The following is an 18,320-nucleotide window of genomic DNA, read 5'->3' on the forward strand; positions in this document are numbered from 1 at the left end:
GTTCAGGTTTTTTAACGTTCTTTTGGATGCCAAATGTCCAATGGGGCTTCTGCGGCCAGAAGCTGCGTTTTGGTTTCCGAACGTTTTGGAGGTCGAACTGACATCCAGAACGGATTTCATTTTGTTCGACTTCCAAGGTACGACTATATTTGGAATGTGATTTTTTTTTTTAAAGTAGGTTATAAATAACCATATATGTATTGGGATGATAATAACACTTGTATAACCATATACTAGACAAACATATATGGAATTGCATTTGTTTGTGATATAATAAACCTAGGGTTTTTAATACTTTTTTCTCTTTATGCACTTTTGATTTACTTTATTTTGTTCAATTGATATATATATATATATATATATACACACATATATATATATGCACTCAAATCTATCATATATGCCTACAATAATGACCAGAGGGACAGACCCCACCCCTGAAAGACCAGATGCATTGCTTCTCCAGCATACCTAAGGAATTCCCAATCCTGGCTGCAAATTTTGTTATGATACTATATACGTGTGCACACATACAGCATAAGAAGCAAACAGCATTATGCTTCAGTTTTTAGTTAGCCAGCAGCATTGTGTACAACACTGACCAGCAATTTTAAGAAACCAACAAAATGCAGTGCAGTTTTGAAGGACTCAGTTTGCCATCTTGATTCGAAGTGGCATCCAACGTTAACCAAACAGACAAAAACCTGCTCTTCAGTCTTGGGAGGAGCCATTCTCGCTTGGTTACAATTATCTTAAGAGGTCTCCAGATGTATAGTGAACAACTTCCCCAAATATACAGTAGATCGCCTTCTCCCACATTCATGTATTTGTCAGTCAAATTTTGAGGAAACACCGGTCATTGAGAGAATCAGAAAAGGGCACAAAAGACACATGATTTTAGCAGCAGATGGAACCTCTTAAACAAAACAGGCAGTAGATCATATTCTTAAGCCCAAAGTACAACTGATTTGGTTATCCCAGTCAAATTAAGATGCAAAGCATTTAGCTCTATCACAAAGAAGCTGCAGTAAAAGGACTGGCTGGAATAGCATCAATGGTGTTTTTTTTGCTCAGCTTGCTTACATCTATAACCTAGAGGTTGCTGTTTAATTACTTGCAATAAATGCCCCTTTCAAGGAATTATAATAGGGTAATTATTAGAGCTTTGGGTGGGAGACAAAGGCAAAGTTTGAGGGCATTTCCCCCTCCCACTAAAATGACTCAGCAGCCGTTAACTTAAATGGAAAGAGCATCCTCCAAAATCTGATAACCTTTAATTATGGTTTGTCCCAGCTGTGCTGAGACTTCAGTACAGTTCTCAAGAGACAGAACCTCATTATTAATTTTTGTAGCTTAGCAAACCAAGCTTCTCAAAACGCACATGCGTAAAACGTGTTCCAACAATGGCAAAGTACACATGACCACCCAGGTATTCTTATCTTTTGCTGGCACATGTAACAACAGGGTGCAAGTTATCCATCTTCCATTCTACATGACAAAAATCAAAACTGTATTCTGCACACAAGATAAAAGTACACTTTTAAACCATTAAAATAGCACAGGTTTATTTTATTGTCTGTTTCTTTACAGTTTCTCATATTCTTGTTTCATGTCATTTCTTTGAAGAGACATCAATGCCAAACCAAGGAACCAAATGGCAGTGGCACTAGGGCAGGCATCCCCAAACTTGGCCCTCCAGCTGTTTTGGGACTACAACTCCCATCATCCTAGCTAATAGGACCAGTGGTCAGGGATGATGGGAATTGTAGTCCCAAAACAGCTGGGGGGGGCAGAGTTTGGGGGTGCCTGCACTAGGGAGTTTGACCCTATCTGCTGGCACTGCCTAAGAATCCTGGATTAGTGCATACAAGGCTATGCAATAATCTGGCTAATTTGCTCCCTGCTTCAATTGAAGGCCTCCTTGAGGACTAGAGGAAAATCAGGTCCCAGGTTGCAGCAACTGCCTCCTGAGCGCAGCACAGCAGATTGTGCCAGCAAAAAAACAACAACTGGCACTTGTTCAGATACCTTCTGTCCCTAGTTTCCACCTACGTATATGTGAGTTCTATTACGTTTAAATAGAGTGCATAGATAGAGGATAGAGTGGTGACAAAAGCAGTTTCCCAACTTTAGGGAATTTCCTGATCTAGGAAATCTTGGAACTTTTCCAGGATGTGCATCAATGCTATCATGTCACAACAAGTGTCCAACATAAGCACACTTTAAAAAGTCCGGATCTTATGAAAAAAATAATCACATTGACATTTACTCTAGAAGACAGGCATGTGGACCCTGAAAACATGACACTGGTGTAGTCTCTATTGAAACTAACAAGGCCTCCGCCAGCAGAGTCCTTTAAATAATGGATTTTGTGAAAGAGGAATCTAGATATGAAGTATAACTGCAGCCAACTCTTGTTACTTTGAGCATACCTTGCTGCTGTTAAGAGTATAAGATAATCATAAACAGAGTCGTTGGATCAGAACCAAAAGATCAGCAGCATTCTGTTCCCCAATTTGGCCACATCAGGGGCCTCTTGGAACCCCATGAGCAGAACATGACTCCAACAGTTCTCTCCTGCTCCTACCCTCCAGCAGTTAACCTGAAAGTTGAATGTAGTCATCATGACAAAGAACCCCTCTCTCTCCATTAATTTGTATCCCTTCCTAAAGCGATCTGTCGTTAGTGGCCTTCATCAACATCTCTTCTTGGCAGTGAAGGTTGTGTGTCGGCTGCCAGCCATTCTGCCCCACAGCAGAGGAACAGAGAGAAAAGTACAAGGTCCTTTCCGGTTGGTTGCCAGGCACAACTACCCCTCCCCTCTCACAGTCTGTCAATATAGAAGAGCCTCATACAGATAGAGGGGGGAAGAGACCCTATTTAGGATGCAATTCACCCTGGCATCAGCTGGTCTCATACTGGGACTTGGGGAGGGCAGGGAACTTGATGGGCTATCGGGGTAGAGACTCTCTCATTCCCCAAACTTCGTATGAAGAGGAAGAGTCCTGCTGGGATGTTACCTGGCATGGCTTTCCTATTCAGCCATCATGTGTTGAGAGTGGATTAGTCACATGGCTTGCTGAGGGTGGGCTAGAAAGGCTGGTTGGCCCATCTAGGAGCAGGCTATTGGCTCATGCAACACTCTTGGTGATTGGTTGAGATACGGTAGGCTAGGCCTTTTCCCCCTTCCTAGAATGGGGTTGTCTCCAAGCAGGGGTTGGTTAGATTGGCCCCCACCGAGGGTGCAGGTCTAGGAGGTGCAAAAAAAGTGCCTCTTTGCTCTGGCTCCTAGGAGCCTGCCCACCTCTCTGTGAGCTCCCTGGGCTGATCATCTGCTGCCCTGGACAGCAGGGAAAGGTGCATAAGCTTCTTGGGGCACTTTGGCAGAGGAATCCAGTAGCTGGACTGTGCAGCAGCTGTGTGGGGCTCCCTCGCCATTAGCCACTATTAGAAGGGTGAGCTCCCTGGGCTGATCATCTGCTGCCCTGGACAGCAAGGCAAGGTGCATAAGCTTCTCAGGGCACTTCGGTAGACGAATCCAGTAGCTGGACTGTGCAGCAGCTGTGTGGGGCTCCCTCCCCATTAGCCACTATTAGAAGGGTGAGCGGAGTGCCCAGCTCCTTGCACAACAGCTCCCTCTCTTTTGCCCCTGACATTTGCTTTGGTTCTCCCCCCACCCCAGGTGTGCAAGAGGTGAACAGGGGAATGTCAGCTCCTGTTGAGGCTCAAACCCCCATCTCCTGCTTCCCAAACCCATGCCTTAGGCAATGAGTCACTAGGGCTACTGGAGTAGATGCCTTCTGGTGTTGAGTGCTGTGATGCTGGGAGGCAGGCTGATGGCATCCACCCTGATCACTGCAGGTTCTTTGTATAGAGTATAGCCTCTGAGTATAGACAGCATGCAAGTGGTGGTGTAGGCTGCAGTTAGGCTTCTGGGATTGGTACAGCTGTGTATGCCACTCTCCATTGTTTTCATATAGATTCTTCTTCTGTATTTACTTCCTCCCCTACTGGGCTGAGCAAACTGGGGGTGCCGTGGCCATTCTGCCAGCAGATCTCTTGATTCAGTGTATGGTAACTATTGGGTTGCACAGGTTTTTAAAAAGTCAAATCAGTACTCTGGAAATGTATGAAGAGCATTGTGACCAATCTTTGTGCATGCATACATGCCAATCTTACCGTCCCCTCCCAGATTTCGGCTCAAAAAGGTCAATTTTCCTAGAAACGGCCTTCAAGTACTAATCACAAACACTAGAGAGTTTTACAAATAATCCCTTCCACGTTGGAAAGGTAAAACGTTATTTCTACTTGCCTTGAAACATCAAAAAAAGAATTCTTATGCATATCCAGGTATAGTACAGCAACAGTCCATTTTCAAGAACCATGTACATTACATTTTCTAAAAGGCAACAATTACAGCTTTTAAAAAAGTTATGTTCTTCAATTTGATCTGTGCTACATTTCACTTGCAAACTTGTTTCAACATATAATACTGATGTCACCACTGTGTGAAATATGATATAGAATTTTTAAGATCAGCAGAGTCCCTTAATTCTATTATGCTGCAAGAAAAGTCAACCAACCGTTTCTATATATAAAGTTTATCATGTGCCTTTTTCCCTTTGAAAAAAATATATGCATTTACCTAAGAACTTAAGCTTAATTAATCCCAATTGCACTTCTACTTGATGTTTCAGCAGAAATTCACTGGGGCTGTTCAGTTTGCCACGCTGTACTATGTGTTCCAATGTATACCATCCATTTCTTGAAGAGACGTTTTGTTTTAAAGTACAGCTTTTCTTTGGAAGAATTTGGCCTCAACAGATAGGCAGTCCACAGTTTTTACAATCCTCAAGGTAACCTATTGAATCTTCTCTTGAAAAAGAAACTGACCTTAAGATTTATGTTCACATTAGGAACTGTGCAATTAAGTTAGCCACTCCCAGAAGGATTATCGTACTATGGACAACTATAGCCAACCACGTCAGTCGATTTTCCCGATGCAAAGAGATCATGTATATGAGTGATGGATACACAAATACAAAGGCCAGGCCGCAAGCTGCTCCAGAATACCTGAAGGGGGGGAAACCAAAAGTTTGATCTTAACATTTTTACAGTGCAACCCTTTAGATGTCCCCCCCGCCCAGTTTACGGGGGTTTAGTCCCATGTAAGTGGGCATAGGATTTCTGCCTTAGAAATTTTATTGTAGGGGGGAAACCCCAGCACTCAGTCCACAATGAGAGGAGAAGCAGTTGAAGTATGGCTAAATATTAAATGGCTGCTATGGGCAGAACAATATAGCAAAATCCTTTCAGTTTCCTCTTCTCAGCTGCCCCTCTCTTCCCTTGCAGCAGGGGTGCGGAACGTTTTTCAGACAGAGGGCCACATTCACTCCTGTGAAATCATCCGAGGGCCAGATGCCAGTGGTGGGCCAAGCCAGAGCCAAAAATGGGTGGGACAATAAATGTAAAATTGTACCTTTGTACGATAGGCTAGTTTCGACACAGCCCATTCCAACTAGGAAGAGGCATTATCAGAGTTAAGGGACACATTCCAGCCAGGCAAAAACACTCAGGGAGGGAGTGCTGAGCAGGGTCAGTGAGGGGTGTGGTCTAGGGAGAGCATAGGGCAGGCAGAGGCCTACAGCAGGAGTGGAGGAAGGGGTGTGTGGTGGGGGCGGTCCGCCCCGGGTGTCACCACTGAGGGGGGGTGACAAAATGCCGGGTAGCACTCACCACAGGGCCTGCAGCACACTCGAGCCACGCGGCTCTTCTGGGAGTGACGAGGTGGCTTGGGCGCCCACAGGCTCCGCGCTGCCCCAAACAGTCCGTCCGCTGCCTCCCCCTCAGCTGTAGGGTGGCTGAGTGGGAGGAGGCAGGCAGACTCCTCTGAGGCCCCGCAGAGCGTCCTGTCCCGGCCGGCCCTGCCCCAGGTGCCCTATCAGCTTGCTCTGCCACTGGCCTAGAAGATTGCATTTGTCTCCAAGGCCTGCAGTTCCCCACCCCTGCCTTATGCAATTGGGAAAATGTGAAAAAGGCCGCTGGTTTTGAACTGTAACGCTACTCGTGTGAACTCCATTTTATTCAATAGTGATTCTGTAAGGGCTTGGCCAAGATCCAAGGAAATAAGCTACGAAGAACAGGAAGCCCGCAATATGTGCACATGTAACTTGTGTGCATTCAGTTTAGGCACCATCCCCGGAACACAATCCCCACATATGTTGCAGGCTTACTGTACTAATTTTTGGGAGACTCTCCTCACCTACTCACCTATTGATGCTAGTGTGCCAATGGGCCGCTCCAGTTACATGCAGACTACCATTTCATCACACATCCTACCATATATTTTACTATACAGCTGAAGCAGATGTGTGGCAAAAGCCACCTGGCCACTTGGGAGGATGATGCAGCTGACCAAACCATACCAGGGCAAAAGAGTTTCCCTGCTCCAGCTAGTATGGTTGTCTTTATGGGCTTCACGGTAAATCTCTTCTATGTGATGGTTGCAATGTGATGCTTCGTCTATGCATGCAGCTGAATTAGGGAGGAATGAGAAAATGGAGTTCTGAGGTGACAGAATGGTCTGTACCATGAGTAGGCAAACTAAGGCCCAGGGGCCGGATTTGGCCCAATTGCCTTTTAAATCCGGCCTGTGGGCTGTCCGGGAATCAGCATGTTTTATTTAAAATGCATCTCTGGATTATTGGTGGGGCATAGGAATTCGTTCATTTCCCCCCCTCAAAATCAGTCCCCACAAGGTCTGAGGGACAGTGGACCGGCCCCCTGCTGAAAAAGTTTGCTGACCCCTGGACTCTGTATCATGTCTGACTGCAGGCAGCCGAATCAGGCTTTTGAAAATTACTGCATGTGGAAAGCTCCTTGCAAGTAGAAAATTAGCACAACCGGGAGTTGGCAAGGACAGAAGCTTCATCCCTCCCTGACTCTCTAATGCACTATTTATTTCATGATAGGGAGCATTAAAAGTGGCACCCCCACCCCCCAATGGACTGAAATTGTACAGTTTACTCTAGTACTTGAAAATTCTGCCTTCTCGTTCTACTGCGTTTGTCGACAGGACATGATGATTCTTTGTTTTCTTAGGCTTCCCTGAACAAATGCTGACTTTGCCTGCTGCTATTACAAACTTACAATCTGCACTTTGAACAACAGTCTGTACCTGCCTTCAGGAAGCCATTTGTATGGCATAATGACCAAACGCAAAATACAGGAGTACCTTATGATTCCTCCTATGTTTGGGTAAAACACAGCCATCGCGACTCCAACTCCTACCATGGCTATATTCAAAACCAGCACGTGTAGGAAACTGCAAGAGAAGAGGAAAATCAAGTCATCTACATTGTGTGTTGCTGCAAGAACAACATTCTTTACTCGCTTCAGTAAGCTTGTGAAAGTCTTTCCATTTCTATGACTCATATGCTAAAGGCAATTAATTTTACCCGCAACAAGCCTGACATCTACTGAAGCCACCGAGTGCCAGATCCTAAAAAGTTCTCTTGAATGCTTGGACTTGCCAGCTCATTCCCAAATAGGGTATGTATGATTTGGCAATTCTTCTGAAAACAATGTAGCTTGTGGAGTATGCAGCACCCCAAGGGTTCGGTGGTGGGGTTTTTGTTTTGTTTTTTTTTGAACGCAGGTTTTTTTATATTAAAAAAAAGCAAAACATGAAAACAATCCCTGAAACTACTCCAAACCCAAAGACTCTAGAACAGAACTCCCACATGAAAAGCGGTGCTTTCGATCCAGGAAATGATTTGAGCTGAGCAAGCAGACTAATGAGGACCAGAGGAAGAATCTTCGGAAGAGTGGAAAGCATTACACTAAATGCATCTACACAAGCAGATCTTGAGCATTTTTTCTTAGATTAAATAAATGTTTGGCTTTTCAAGGTTCATGACTAGGAACAATGTTCATTAAACTAGATCTCTTATGGGAAGGTTTATTGTACTCCTCTGAATTCTCTAACTGGAAAGATATATTTTTTCCTAACTAGAAAGAATTTTCACATTCTCAAAAAGACCAATCTCTGAATGCAAGCAAAGCAATGAACTTGTTTGAAATACTGATTCAGAAACTTCTAGGAAACCTAGAATGACATGTGCTTAAAAATGGTATGTTTTGATATTTATATATACAATCTACTAGGTTGCTTCGTAAGTCTCTGCAAATTCAGAACATGAGAAACATATCCTTTAAAAAAATTTCCTCCCAAGGTGCTAATTTCACTTTTTTGGAATATTGCAATGTATTAAGACTTAGAAAGAATCAGACTCCCTCCCCTGTTCCCATCTTAAAATGCAAAGGTAGTCTCTGGTTCTTGGGAGGTGGTGTGGGGTGAGCGCAGAGGGAGAGGGGGACATCCTATTGCACTAGCCCTAATCCTTGCAGTAGCACAACTATTTAGATAAATAATGCCCCTACACTCCAACCATAGCACCACATCATAGACTGTGACTGCCTCGAGCAATGGATATTTGGTGCCATGTAGGGGTAGCTAATTATGAGTTACTTATTACGCTACAGTAGGGAACTGGGGCACCTTTAGGATGCCTGGTTATAAGCATACACTAGGTAGACCTTAGCATTTAGGTTAGGACATAGAGGAGGAAAAACTGAGCCCAAGCCATTAAAGCCTCCATACCCATTAGTCTAAGTTGAGTCTGAAGACCATTACGATGCCTGTATGGATGCCAAAACATGGGTGTAATATACTCCAGTTATCCCATCCCCATCAGGAAGTACACGCTTATATTTGGCATCCGATAAAGCTGAAACTTTTGGACAGTTGACAGACCCCACTTAGGAATCAGACCAGGAACAATGTGTTTCTAAACAAAACTAAGTTGTCAGTAATGTGTTACTGAGCAGTGGATAAACTGCTTAATTCTTCCTTAGATATAACTAAGATGGGTTCTGAACTTATTGCCAAATAGGGGTAGTTAAAAAACGGCATTTTCACTCCAAAATTGTAGCTATCTGGTTTTTATACATCTTTTCTGGAGTTCTGTTGCCAGGAGCTATAAAACAGCAGTTTCCGCATTTGCAAGTTCTGGGACTTAAAAGAAAACGTTGGTTCTGAATTGCAAAGACTATGAAAATCAGGGCAGACTGTCCTGCAGGATGTATGCTGGAGTTCAAAGATGAAGATAGGAAAATGTACTATGGAGTCCATTGCATGACATAACATTGAAGGCAAGCAAATGAAGTCTGAAGATGGGTGCATCGTTTTAAAACAGACTTGACAGACGGGGTAGGGTAGGACCAAGGACTGTCCCACGCTGAACAGCTTCAGTCTTTGAAAGAGGGAACTGCATCTTATTGTACCAGGAAGGCTTAGATGCCAGTCACTTGACACTCTTAAAGTGTCTGAAAGGTGGCTCAAAAGCAGCCATTGATAATGTTAAATAGGTACCGGATTACCTCTTTTCAATTCCTGCATAACATGATGCAGCTCCTGGGCTGCAGAAGGATTTCAAGTAGGAAGCTACTATTAGGTAAAGGTAAAGGGACCCCTGAGCGTTAGGTCCAGTCGCAGACGACTCTGGGGTTGCGGCGCTCATCTCGCTTTACTGGCCGAGGGAGCTTCCGGGTCATGTGGCCAGCATGACTAAGCTGCTTCTGGCAAACCAGAGCAGAGTTTACCTTCCCGCCTGAGTGGTACCTATTTATCTACTTGCACTTCATGCTTTCGAACTGCTAGGTTGGCAGGAGCAGGGACCAAGCAACCAAGCAATGGAAGCTCACCCCGTTGCGGGGATTCAAACTGCTGACCTTCTGATCAGCAAGCCCTAGGCTCTGTGGTTTAACCCACAGCGCCACCCGCATCCTGGGCTGCAGAAGGATTTCAAGTAGGAAGCTACTATTACTCGATACCAAATGACTGCCTGGACGGATGCAAGTGAGAAGCAGCGATGTGTCCAGGAACGGCAGTGATCGTGGTCAGGCAGAAGGCAGATGCATGCAAAAAGAGCTGTCTTTACCTCGGGTAAACATTTCCAAAGAGGTGTCCAAATAGCTGAACTCGTGCCAAGTATCCAAGCAGTGGATACACAGTCACCATCTGGAACAGCAGGAATATTCTTGCCAGAAATGACATGATGTCATTACTGGGGAAGTTGTCTAAAAAATTCTGACAGAAGAAATGGCTAATGAGATAGCAACAATGACAGTTATAGTGTGTACCTTCTTCTGCTTCCACAATTATGCACATGCGGATTTTCTAAATCAACAGTAGTAATTCTCATGTATACAATTTGTACAGGCTACGCTACAATCGTCATCCATATTTGTTAGGTTTCCTGTACTGGAGATGCTTATGCCCCAGCTAAAACCCTCTCTCTCAAACAGAACTCACATACACCCCAAACATAACCCAATTAGTCACAGTAGTTTAGTTCCCTGAATTTAAAAAGTGAATATAAAAAGGTAAAGGTACCCCTGACCATTAGGTCCAGTCGTGGCCGACTCTGGGGTTGCGCGCTCATCTCGCTCTATAGGCCGAGGGAGCCGGTGTTTGTCCGCAGACAGCTTCTGGGTCATGTGGCCAGAATGACTAAGCCGCTTCTGGTGGACCAGAGCAGCACACGGAAACGCCGTTTACCTTCCCGCTGGAGCGGTACCTATTTATCTACTTGCACTTTGACGTGCTTTTGAACTGCTAGGTGGGCAGGAGCTGGGACCGAACAACGGGAGCTCACCCCGTCGCAGGGATTCGAACCGCAACCTTCTGATCGGCAAGCCCTAGGCTCTGTGGTTTAACCCACAGCGCCACCTGCGTCCCTACACATACACATACACCCCAAACATAACCCAATTAGTCACAGTAGTTTAGTTCCCTGAATTTAAAAAGTGAATATAGAGCCCATATATAAGAAGGTCATAATATCCAGTTACTACCTGGGGCAAATTCTTATACTCCGAGGCCCATAGATGTCCTAGTGGTGTATCATACGCTATGCTAGCAGTACATATGTACTTTTTTTTAAAAAGTAAAGGACCCCTGGATGGTTAAGTCCAGTCAAAGGCAATTATGGGGTGCGGCACTCATCTTGCTTTTCAGGCCGAAGGAGCTGGCATCTGTCCAGTTTTCTGGGTCATGTGGCTGGCATGACTAAACTGCTAAAGAGGCATATGTAGTGCACTTAGATATGTGGTGGTGTTGCCATTTTAGCTCCCAATACACAAATCAGGATCGAATTAGAAACAGCATATATACATTGACAAAACCATTCCAATGTATCTTCTTGCATCTTCTCTATACATGCATCGCAACTTCATATGAATAAAAACAAAGTGAAAATTGCCGCTTTATTTTTTTTCTAGATGGCAGGGGAATTCAAATAAATAGCTATTTTGGGGACCATTTGTTTGGCACCGCAAGTGTTAGTGAGAATAGGCTGTTCTAACTCAAAACAAGAGGCAAGATCCTTATCTATTGCCTGCTTTGAAATTTCTTGTAAATGTAGTACAAGCCAGAAAGTCATGGTCTTGCTTACACAACAGCAGCCATGCCAAAGCAAACCAACCATTCTTGACCACCTCAGATATTTGTTTGAAGCCATACCTATGGATATGGCTAGACCAGTCTTCCGCAACCCTAGATCAGTTTACCATTCAAACATTTTGGACTACAAGTACCATCATCCTTGGCCACTGGCCATGATGGCTGGGGCTAAAGGGAGCTGGAGTCCAACAATGTCTGGCTAGATTATGCTAAATCCATGCATGTGAATTTTGGTCTCTTTATTTTCTGCAGGCTGCAGACTTCAGGTCTTACACTTGATTTAGAGGAAGGAAGAGGGATTTTCTTGGCTGAGGCAAATCACATAGTGACTAGCAATAGTCCTCCTATTTTGAACTTCCCCTTAATATTCCCTCTGTTGACTTTTTCATTTTCAGAGACAGTATTGTTTTGGATTCCTGCATTGCGGGCGGTTGGACTAGACAACCCTTGTGGTACCTACCAATTCTATGATTATTTGATTTGTTCCTGGATATGCAGCTGCAGGTGCCCATATAAAACTCGACCTACTGCTAGGAACTCTTGTCTCACCTGAACAGGCAGAGACATGTAATGAATATTTTGCCCATGCTTGCCTCCCCTTCCCATGAGCCACAATTAAACCAAAGGGTTGAATGTGCCATGCTGTCCCATTTCATCTGAACTGGGAACTTAAACAAACTTCAGACTGTGGTTTAAGTCCCTGGCTTGCCTAGAATGTGGGCTATAATCTGGATTTTTGGCAGGCTAATCAGAGTAAAATATTGAATGTCTGTTCTGAAGTTTGTTTTTGTTGTTTAAAAACCAAAGAAAAAAATAACTAAAAAAAGATTTTAAAAGATTGTGGCTTCTCTGAAGATGGTAACTAACCGCACGCCAGGAAAAGGCTTGTTCATATATCAGCTTCTTAAGCCAAGATGTAATCACCAGAATCAGTTCACAGTTAAAGAAACTAACCCAGTGTTGTTTCCGCACTAACGTGTTTTCCCACCAAATCAGTGCAGCCTTAGCTAGACAAACCCAGTGTTGCTTTATGTGTGCCCTTGTCCACAGTTCTGCCTTAGTGCCATCAAATGTGTGCAGTGTTTATGCTAAGGAGATCGGAATCAATTGAAAAGGTAAAGGTAAAGGTACCCCTGCCCGTACGGGCCAGTCGTGTCCGACTCTAGGGTTGTGCGCCCATCTCACTTAAGAGGCCGGGGGCCAGCGCTGTCCAGAGACACTTCCTGGTCACGTGGCCAGCGTGACGAAGCTGCTCTGGCGAGCCAGCACCAGCGCAGCGCACGGAAACGCCGTGCACCTTCCTGCTATAAAGCGGTACCTATTTATCTACTTCCACTTGAGGGTGCTTTCAAACTGCTAGGTGGGCAGGAGCTGGGACCGAAAGACGGGAGCTCACCCCGCCGTGGGGATTCGAACCGCCGACCATACGATCGGCAAGTCCTAGGCACTGAGGTTTTACCCACAGCGCCACCGGCGTCCCTCTCAATTGAAAAGAGAGGGAACTAAAAAGAACAAGGAAAGCAGCAATATCCATTCTATGCAGCTTACAACACTGTCAGTATACAATAAAGTTCCTCCTTACCTGTTCTATGCATTCTTTAGATAATGGTGGAGATGGAAAGGCAGCAAAGATTAATATCCCAACATAGAGATAAGTTAAACCCACCAGAAAATAGGCAATGGAAAGATCTCTGACCTGCAGTTAAAAAAAAAAACAAGCAGGGGGTGAAATCAGCCATAACAAAACTGCGTAATTTGGCAGAACTTTAGTCATATGAAGCTCCTTTCTCAAATTAACTATCCCCACCACCACCAAAGTTAATGAAAGCATATGATTTGAATATCCCCATTTCCATTCGGGTAAATGAGACCAGAACTTATTGTTTTCCATCTTAATTTTAAGTATTATGAGGATACAATGCAATGACGGTACTTTGAGAAAAGAACATTTTCCAGTAATATGTAGAATAGGAACACAGCTCCACAAGAAATGGTAAATATTAACAGAATAATTAAATCATGATGGGAGGAGTTGTATTGAAAGTAAAAAAGAAAAAAAAAGGCTGTACTTTTATATTAAACCTATTGGAAGCGGCTTCTGACTCTAAAATGCACAGAGAGAGAGCTCCGCAGTTGTACAAGGAGCACAAGAGAGTTGCTGTGTAGGAAACAAAACAAAACAAGTTAAAAGCACCCACAACACAAACAGATCTTGCCACAAAAACCTCTTTGGATGGAGTCAAATAGTGCATTTTAATCATTTTTTTAAAAAACTACCCTCACAGCAGCAAATGTGCTTATTTTACATTTGCTAGAGATGGATACATTCAGAGGCCACAATCCCATGCATGTTTAATTGGAAGTCCTGTCCAACTGTATTCAATGCTTCATTTATTGTGGATTTTGTTATTGTAGCAATGAGCAGGGTAGTAGCAAGAGAAGACGCAGATCAGTAATGGGGAAGAGGAGTATACAGTTAGGAAAAACTGATTAGTGGCTGTGAGCAAGGAACAAACATATACAGCCACAGATGGCATACATCCCCAAAACCCCAAACAGAAATGCCTTTTTAAACATCACCTACGTGTTTTTAAATATACCTCTGCAATGGTGAGGGCTAGAAACTAAACAAAAGATCAAACAAGATAGCAGGGTCTGTTAGTGTCTGGTAAAAGCTGTCAAATTCTGTCGAAGTTCACCCTCAGACACATTTTCAGTTAGCAGCCCTGACTATGTAAGCATGTTTATGGACGTAAGTGAAGCGGGCTTAGACCAAGTCCATATAGCCTTATATTGTCCATTCGGTAATTGATCCTGGGTCATTCTGAGTCCTGATACCCAAATTCCTTTAACTAGAGACACCAGGGATTCAACCCTCAGTCCTTCTGAATGCAGAGCTGAAGCTATGGGCCTGCACTCTTGACAAGACAATCACAGCACATTTCCTGCTTAGTGAGTATATTTTCAGAGGTATGATTGCCTACCACCAGCTCTACTAAATATTATTCCTACTATTCATTGGATTTCTTATCCACCCTTCACTCATATAGTGAAGGGCTGGTCCTAGGGCTGGTCAAAACAATGCAAAAATACAATATTAAAATTAGCTAAAAAAGAATTTGCCATCAAAAGAATAGGATGGGTCATAAAACATTTGTTTTACCAGAATTTACAAAATATTTAAAACACCCATTAAATAGTTAATAAAGGTCAAGGCTAAAATAAGTTTTTTGTTGTTGTTTTTTTTAAAAGTATGAATAAGATCAACAGTAAGAAAATATATACATTATAAACTGAAATTGTTTTTTTAAAAAAATAAAATCTGCACATATCTAATCTCAGAGCATTCTTTTCCTCTCTTGATGTTAAGAACATAACAAGATCAGGCCAATGACCTATTTAGTCCAGCATCCTGTTCGTACAGTGACCACTTAGCTGCCTATGGGAAACCCTCAAAAGCGAGATCTGAGTGCAAGAGCACTCTTCCCTCTTGTGGTTTCCAGCAACTGGTATTCAGAAGCATTACAGTGGTACCTCGGGTTACAAACACCTCGGGTTAAGAACTTTGCCCCAGGAGGAGAATAGAAATCACGAGGCGGCAGGGGGAGCCCCCATTCGCTAAAGTGGTACCTTAGGTTAAGAACGGTTTCAGGTTAAGAACGGAACTCAGGAACGAATTAAGTTCGTAACCAGAGGTACCACTGTACTGCCTCTGATCAAGCATCACCATTGGGGCTAGCAGCCATTGATCGCCCTTATCCTCCATGAATTTGTCCAAACCTCTCTTGAAGCCACCCAAGCGTTTCCAGCTGAACAGTGGGAGAAACAAGAAGGAAATGCAGGTGGGAAAAGTGGGGCAGGGTGGAGAAAGCAAGAGCGCCTGTGCCTTGTTGCCTGGAGGCCGTTGTTCTTCGCCACAGGCAACTGTTTAAAATTACAAGGCTGATGGAGGATACAGGAGTCAACCTGCCGAGTGACCAGACCTTGACTGTTGTTATTACAATGTATTGTGTCACCGTCTAGAACGCCAGACACAGATCAGCAGCCCACCATGCAAAGAACTGTACAAACACATCATAAAACGCTGGCTTTGGCCCAAGACATTGTGTAAGATTCCTTGGGAGATGGAATCAAGGGAAGAAAGGGAAGGGGGAAGAGAATAAAAATGTGAAGAATACATAGGCAGCCTTAAAACGCAGGATTCCCACTTAATCCCTGCAGTGGATATGGAACACATTCTCCTAATGCCTTACCCACAAACAGGGCTCTTGGGCCTGGCAGGAAGAGGGAGCGTGAAGGTATTGTCTTGATATAAGATGGAGAATATATTATCAAGGAAGGAGGAGGAGGAGGAGAAATAAGTAGCTGGTAAAGGTCTGTGAGTCACTGTTTGTAATCCCCTTGACAAGTACAACTGAGGGAAATTGGCATGAGCCACACAGGTTTTCCTCAGAGGTGGACGCAGTCGGAAACTCTGACCAGGATAGCTTCACAGACTAGATGTAAACCAACGACTTCCAGGATTTGGCCAAAATCACTAAAGAGTATGAAAGAATGTAAGGAACAGACAGAGGAAACAGGCTTGGGCCTGTCTGCTTGTTTATTACATTTATGAACTCCATGGAGGGAAGGCAGGAGAGGCTGGAATATATGGCATGCTCCTATCTAATTTAATCTTCAAAACAACCCTTTGAAGTGGATTACACCAAGTCACCCAGAACGCTTCATCAAGGTCACCCAGTAATCTTCACTGCGGGATCTAAACCTGGGTCTCACTAGTCTTATTCCAAAACTCTCACCATTGTCCCACACTAGCTTAATTGGAACCGTGTCACAGATGAAGAACTGTGTCATTTGATTGTTAGTATTAGTTTACGAAAATGTTAGAAGAGCCAGTGTGGTCAAAGGATGGAGAAGTTGGAACTGGCGGCATATAAATCTCATTTGGTGCCTTTTAATTCTAGTATGAAGCAAAGCAAAGAAAAAAAGAAAAAAAACCCCAAACTCATTCATTCCCTATTTATCCATTTCAACCCATTTGTGGGTTTATAATGCTTCTATCAAATCCCTTCTTAGTCATTCATTTTCTAAGTTCAAGGACCCCAGTGGTTTTTTGCTTCTCCACGTATGGAAGGCATTCTATACTCCTGCTTATTTTTGTTGCTCAGTTCAATCATTTTTCCAGTTCCAGTCCTCAAGAGGCATTATGATGTCATAGAAACTGGCACAGAGCAAAATCATTGTTATAAAATCCTCTTGTACGAAACAGTATAAAAGTGCAACCTCAGAGCACAACTATGATTTTCACAATAGAACTTATCAAACCTGCAGCATATTAACGGGATACTCTTCTGGTTGTTATATTGATGAATCTTTCCCCACTCACCCCACACAGAGAAGGATGATGAAGAAGGGCTATCTTATGGCTCAGTTTGCTAAATAAACCCTCCATACAAGACCTTGGATAACATGGTATAGATTTTATCTGTGTCAAAGACATGGTTTAAACATGTTACCAGGGGCGTGGGGCGTGGAATGGACAGACCTGGAGCATCTAACAGCCTAGTTCTTGCAAACAATAGAATAAGTGATCCGACTTTACCACTTAAGACTTCAGGTGAGGACTCATGCAATTGAGTACTCCTTCATACAACTAAAAAAATATAATTCTTACACAAAGATGTCCAGGAGAAGAAACCTAGCCATTTCCCCAACATGCTAATTTTTGTTGGGAAACTGAACTGGGCATTACCAAAAACAAATGGAACCAGAGTCATAATTAACTTATCAGAACAGGTGCTGGCTCAGAATATAAATAATAAAAACCAAACATACTTCATCACAGGCGAAAAAGAACCCTGCCTGATCAGTAAATGCTCCACAGTTATCTCAGCTAATATCTTTTGCTGCCTTCATAACAACCTCAAGCTAGCTTAGAGTTGTAATGACAAATACGCTTGAAGTATGGAAAAGGCCAGCGCAGTAAAGCCCCATTTCCTAATGCTTTTTTCAACTCTTTGGCTGTTTATATCAGCTTATCTTTAGAAGTGATACTAACTTTCCCAGACTTGAGGGTGATAATTTCAGAATGAGAAGACTGCACACGCATTAGGGGAGATTAGTTATCTAGCATGCCCAGGAAAAGGATATGCAGGATGTCTTTGTTTCATGCAAATGAACAAATTAAGAGAAGCCCTCAGAGCAAAATAAGTCGGCCACCCATGTTAAACCCTGGCAAAGGTTTGCAACCCATTTTAGTTCATGCATTTTAGTTTGGGGGCTGCCATTTTGTCTATTCGAGAGAACATGCGAAAAGAAAACACGTTCCATCTACGTTTCAAATTCTTTTGAGGCATTCCATTCACCTACATAATATGCATGCTGCTACTCCCTGTCTTATGGCTCCTAACTTCAGGATTCAGATGTGGATCTAACCCCAACAGTAGCCAATTGCTGTATGCACAGGTTGTTCCTGCATGTACCTCCCCACCAATTCACCCAGCCAACAGTTAAGATATGCACAAGCGATGCAACATACAGGAGCAGGGAGCAGGGCAGAATCTTGGGGAAAGGACCAAGAATGCGAGTTCTTTTATATCTGCGCACATCACATCTAGTATGCAAAAAGCAGCTCAGACAAGAGTGGATCATTATATGTAGATACAAATCCCTTGTGCTGTACTTACATTGCTTTCCTGGTTCTTGTTGTTCTTAAGCAGTGTAATTACACAATTATGAATAAAGAAGGCCAGAGTCAGCACCCCTGTAAGCTGAGGAAACAGAGTCCTGAACTCTG

General features: G+C 43.5%; 1 protein-coding gene and 1 long non-coding RNA gene across 4 annotated transcripts in view; both read right to left on the reverse strand.

Moving 5' to 3' along the window:
* Positions 1-1,257: 1,257 nt before the first annotated feature.
* The window catches only part of LOC310744732, a 47,169-nt gene continuing 30,106 nt past the window's right edge, over positions 1,258-18,320 (reverse strand). Inside the window, exon 2 of the long non-coding RNA XR_014539715.1 lies at positions 1,258-1,710. This is a non-coding gene — a long non-coding RNA (uncharacterized lncRNA). The remainder of the gene's footprint in view (positions 1,711-18,320) is intronic.
* Positions 1,258-18,320, reverse strand: part of SLC38A9 (solute carrier family 38 member 9) — a 43,897-nt gene continuing 26,834 nt past the window's right edge. The window contains exons 11-16 of one of the 3 annotated variants that reach the window (XR_014539639.1): positions 18,211-18,317; positions 13,107-13,220; positions 10,002-10,150; positions 7,235-7,324; positions 3,591-5,073; positions 1,258-3,444 (exon numbers count right to left, since the gene is read on the reverse strand). Coding sequence is in view for 2 of the 3 variants with exons in the window: in XM_083576188.1 (XP_083432314.1) it covers positions 4,908-5,073; positions 7,235-7,324; positions 10,002-10,150; positions 13,107-13,220; positions 18,211-18,317 (626 nt within the window). In the remaining variant the exon portion in view is untranslated. Of the gene's footprint in view, positions 5,074-7,234; positions 7,325-10,001; positions 10,151-13,106; positions 13,221-18,210; positions 18,318-18,320 lie in introns of all 3 variants that reach the window. The other 2 variants (XM_083576188.1, XM_083576189.1) reach the window with 2 other exon arrangements.

This window comes from Podarcis filfolensis, assembly GCF_964270895.1.
Source record: "Podarcis filfolensis genome assembly, chromosome: 11".
NCBI lineage: Eukaryota > Metazoa > Chordata > Lepidosauria > Squamata > Lacertidae > Podarcis > Podarcis filfolensis.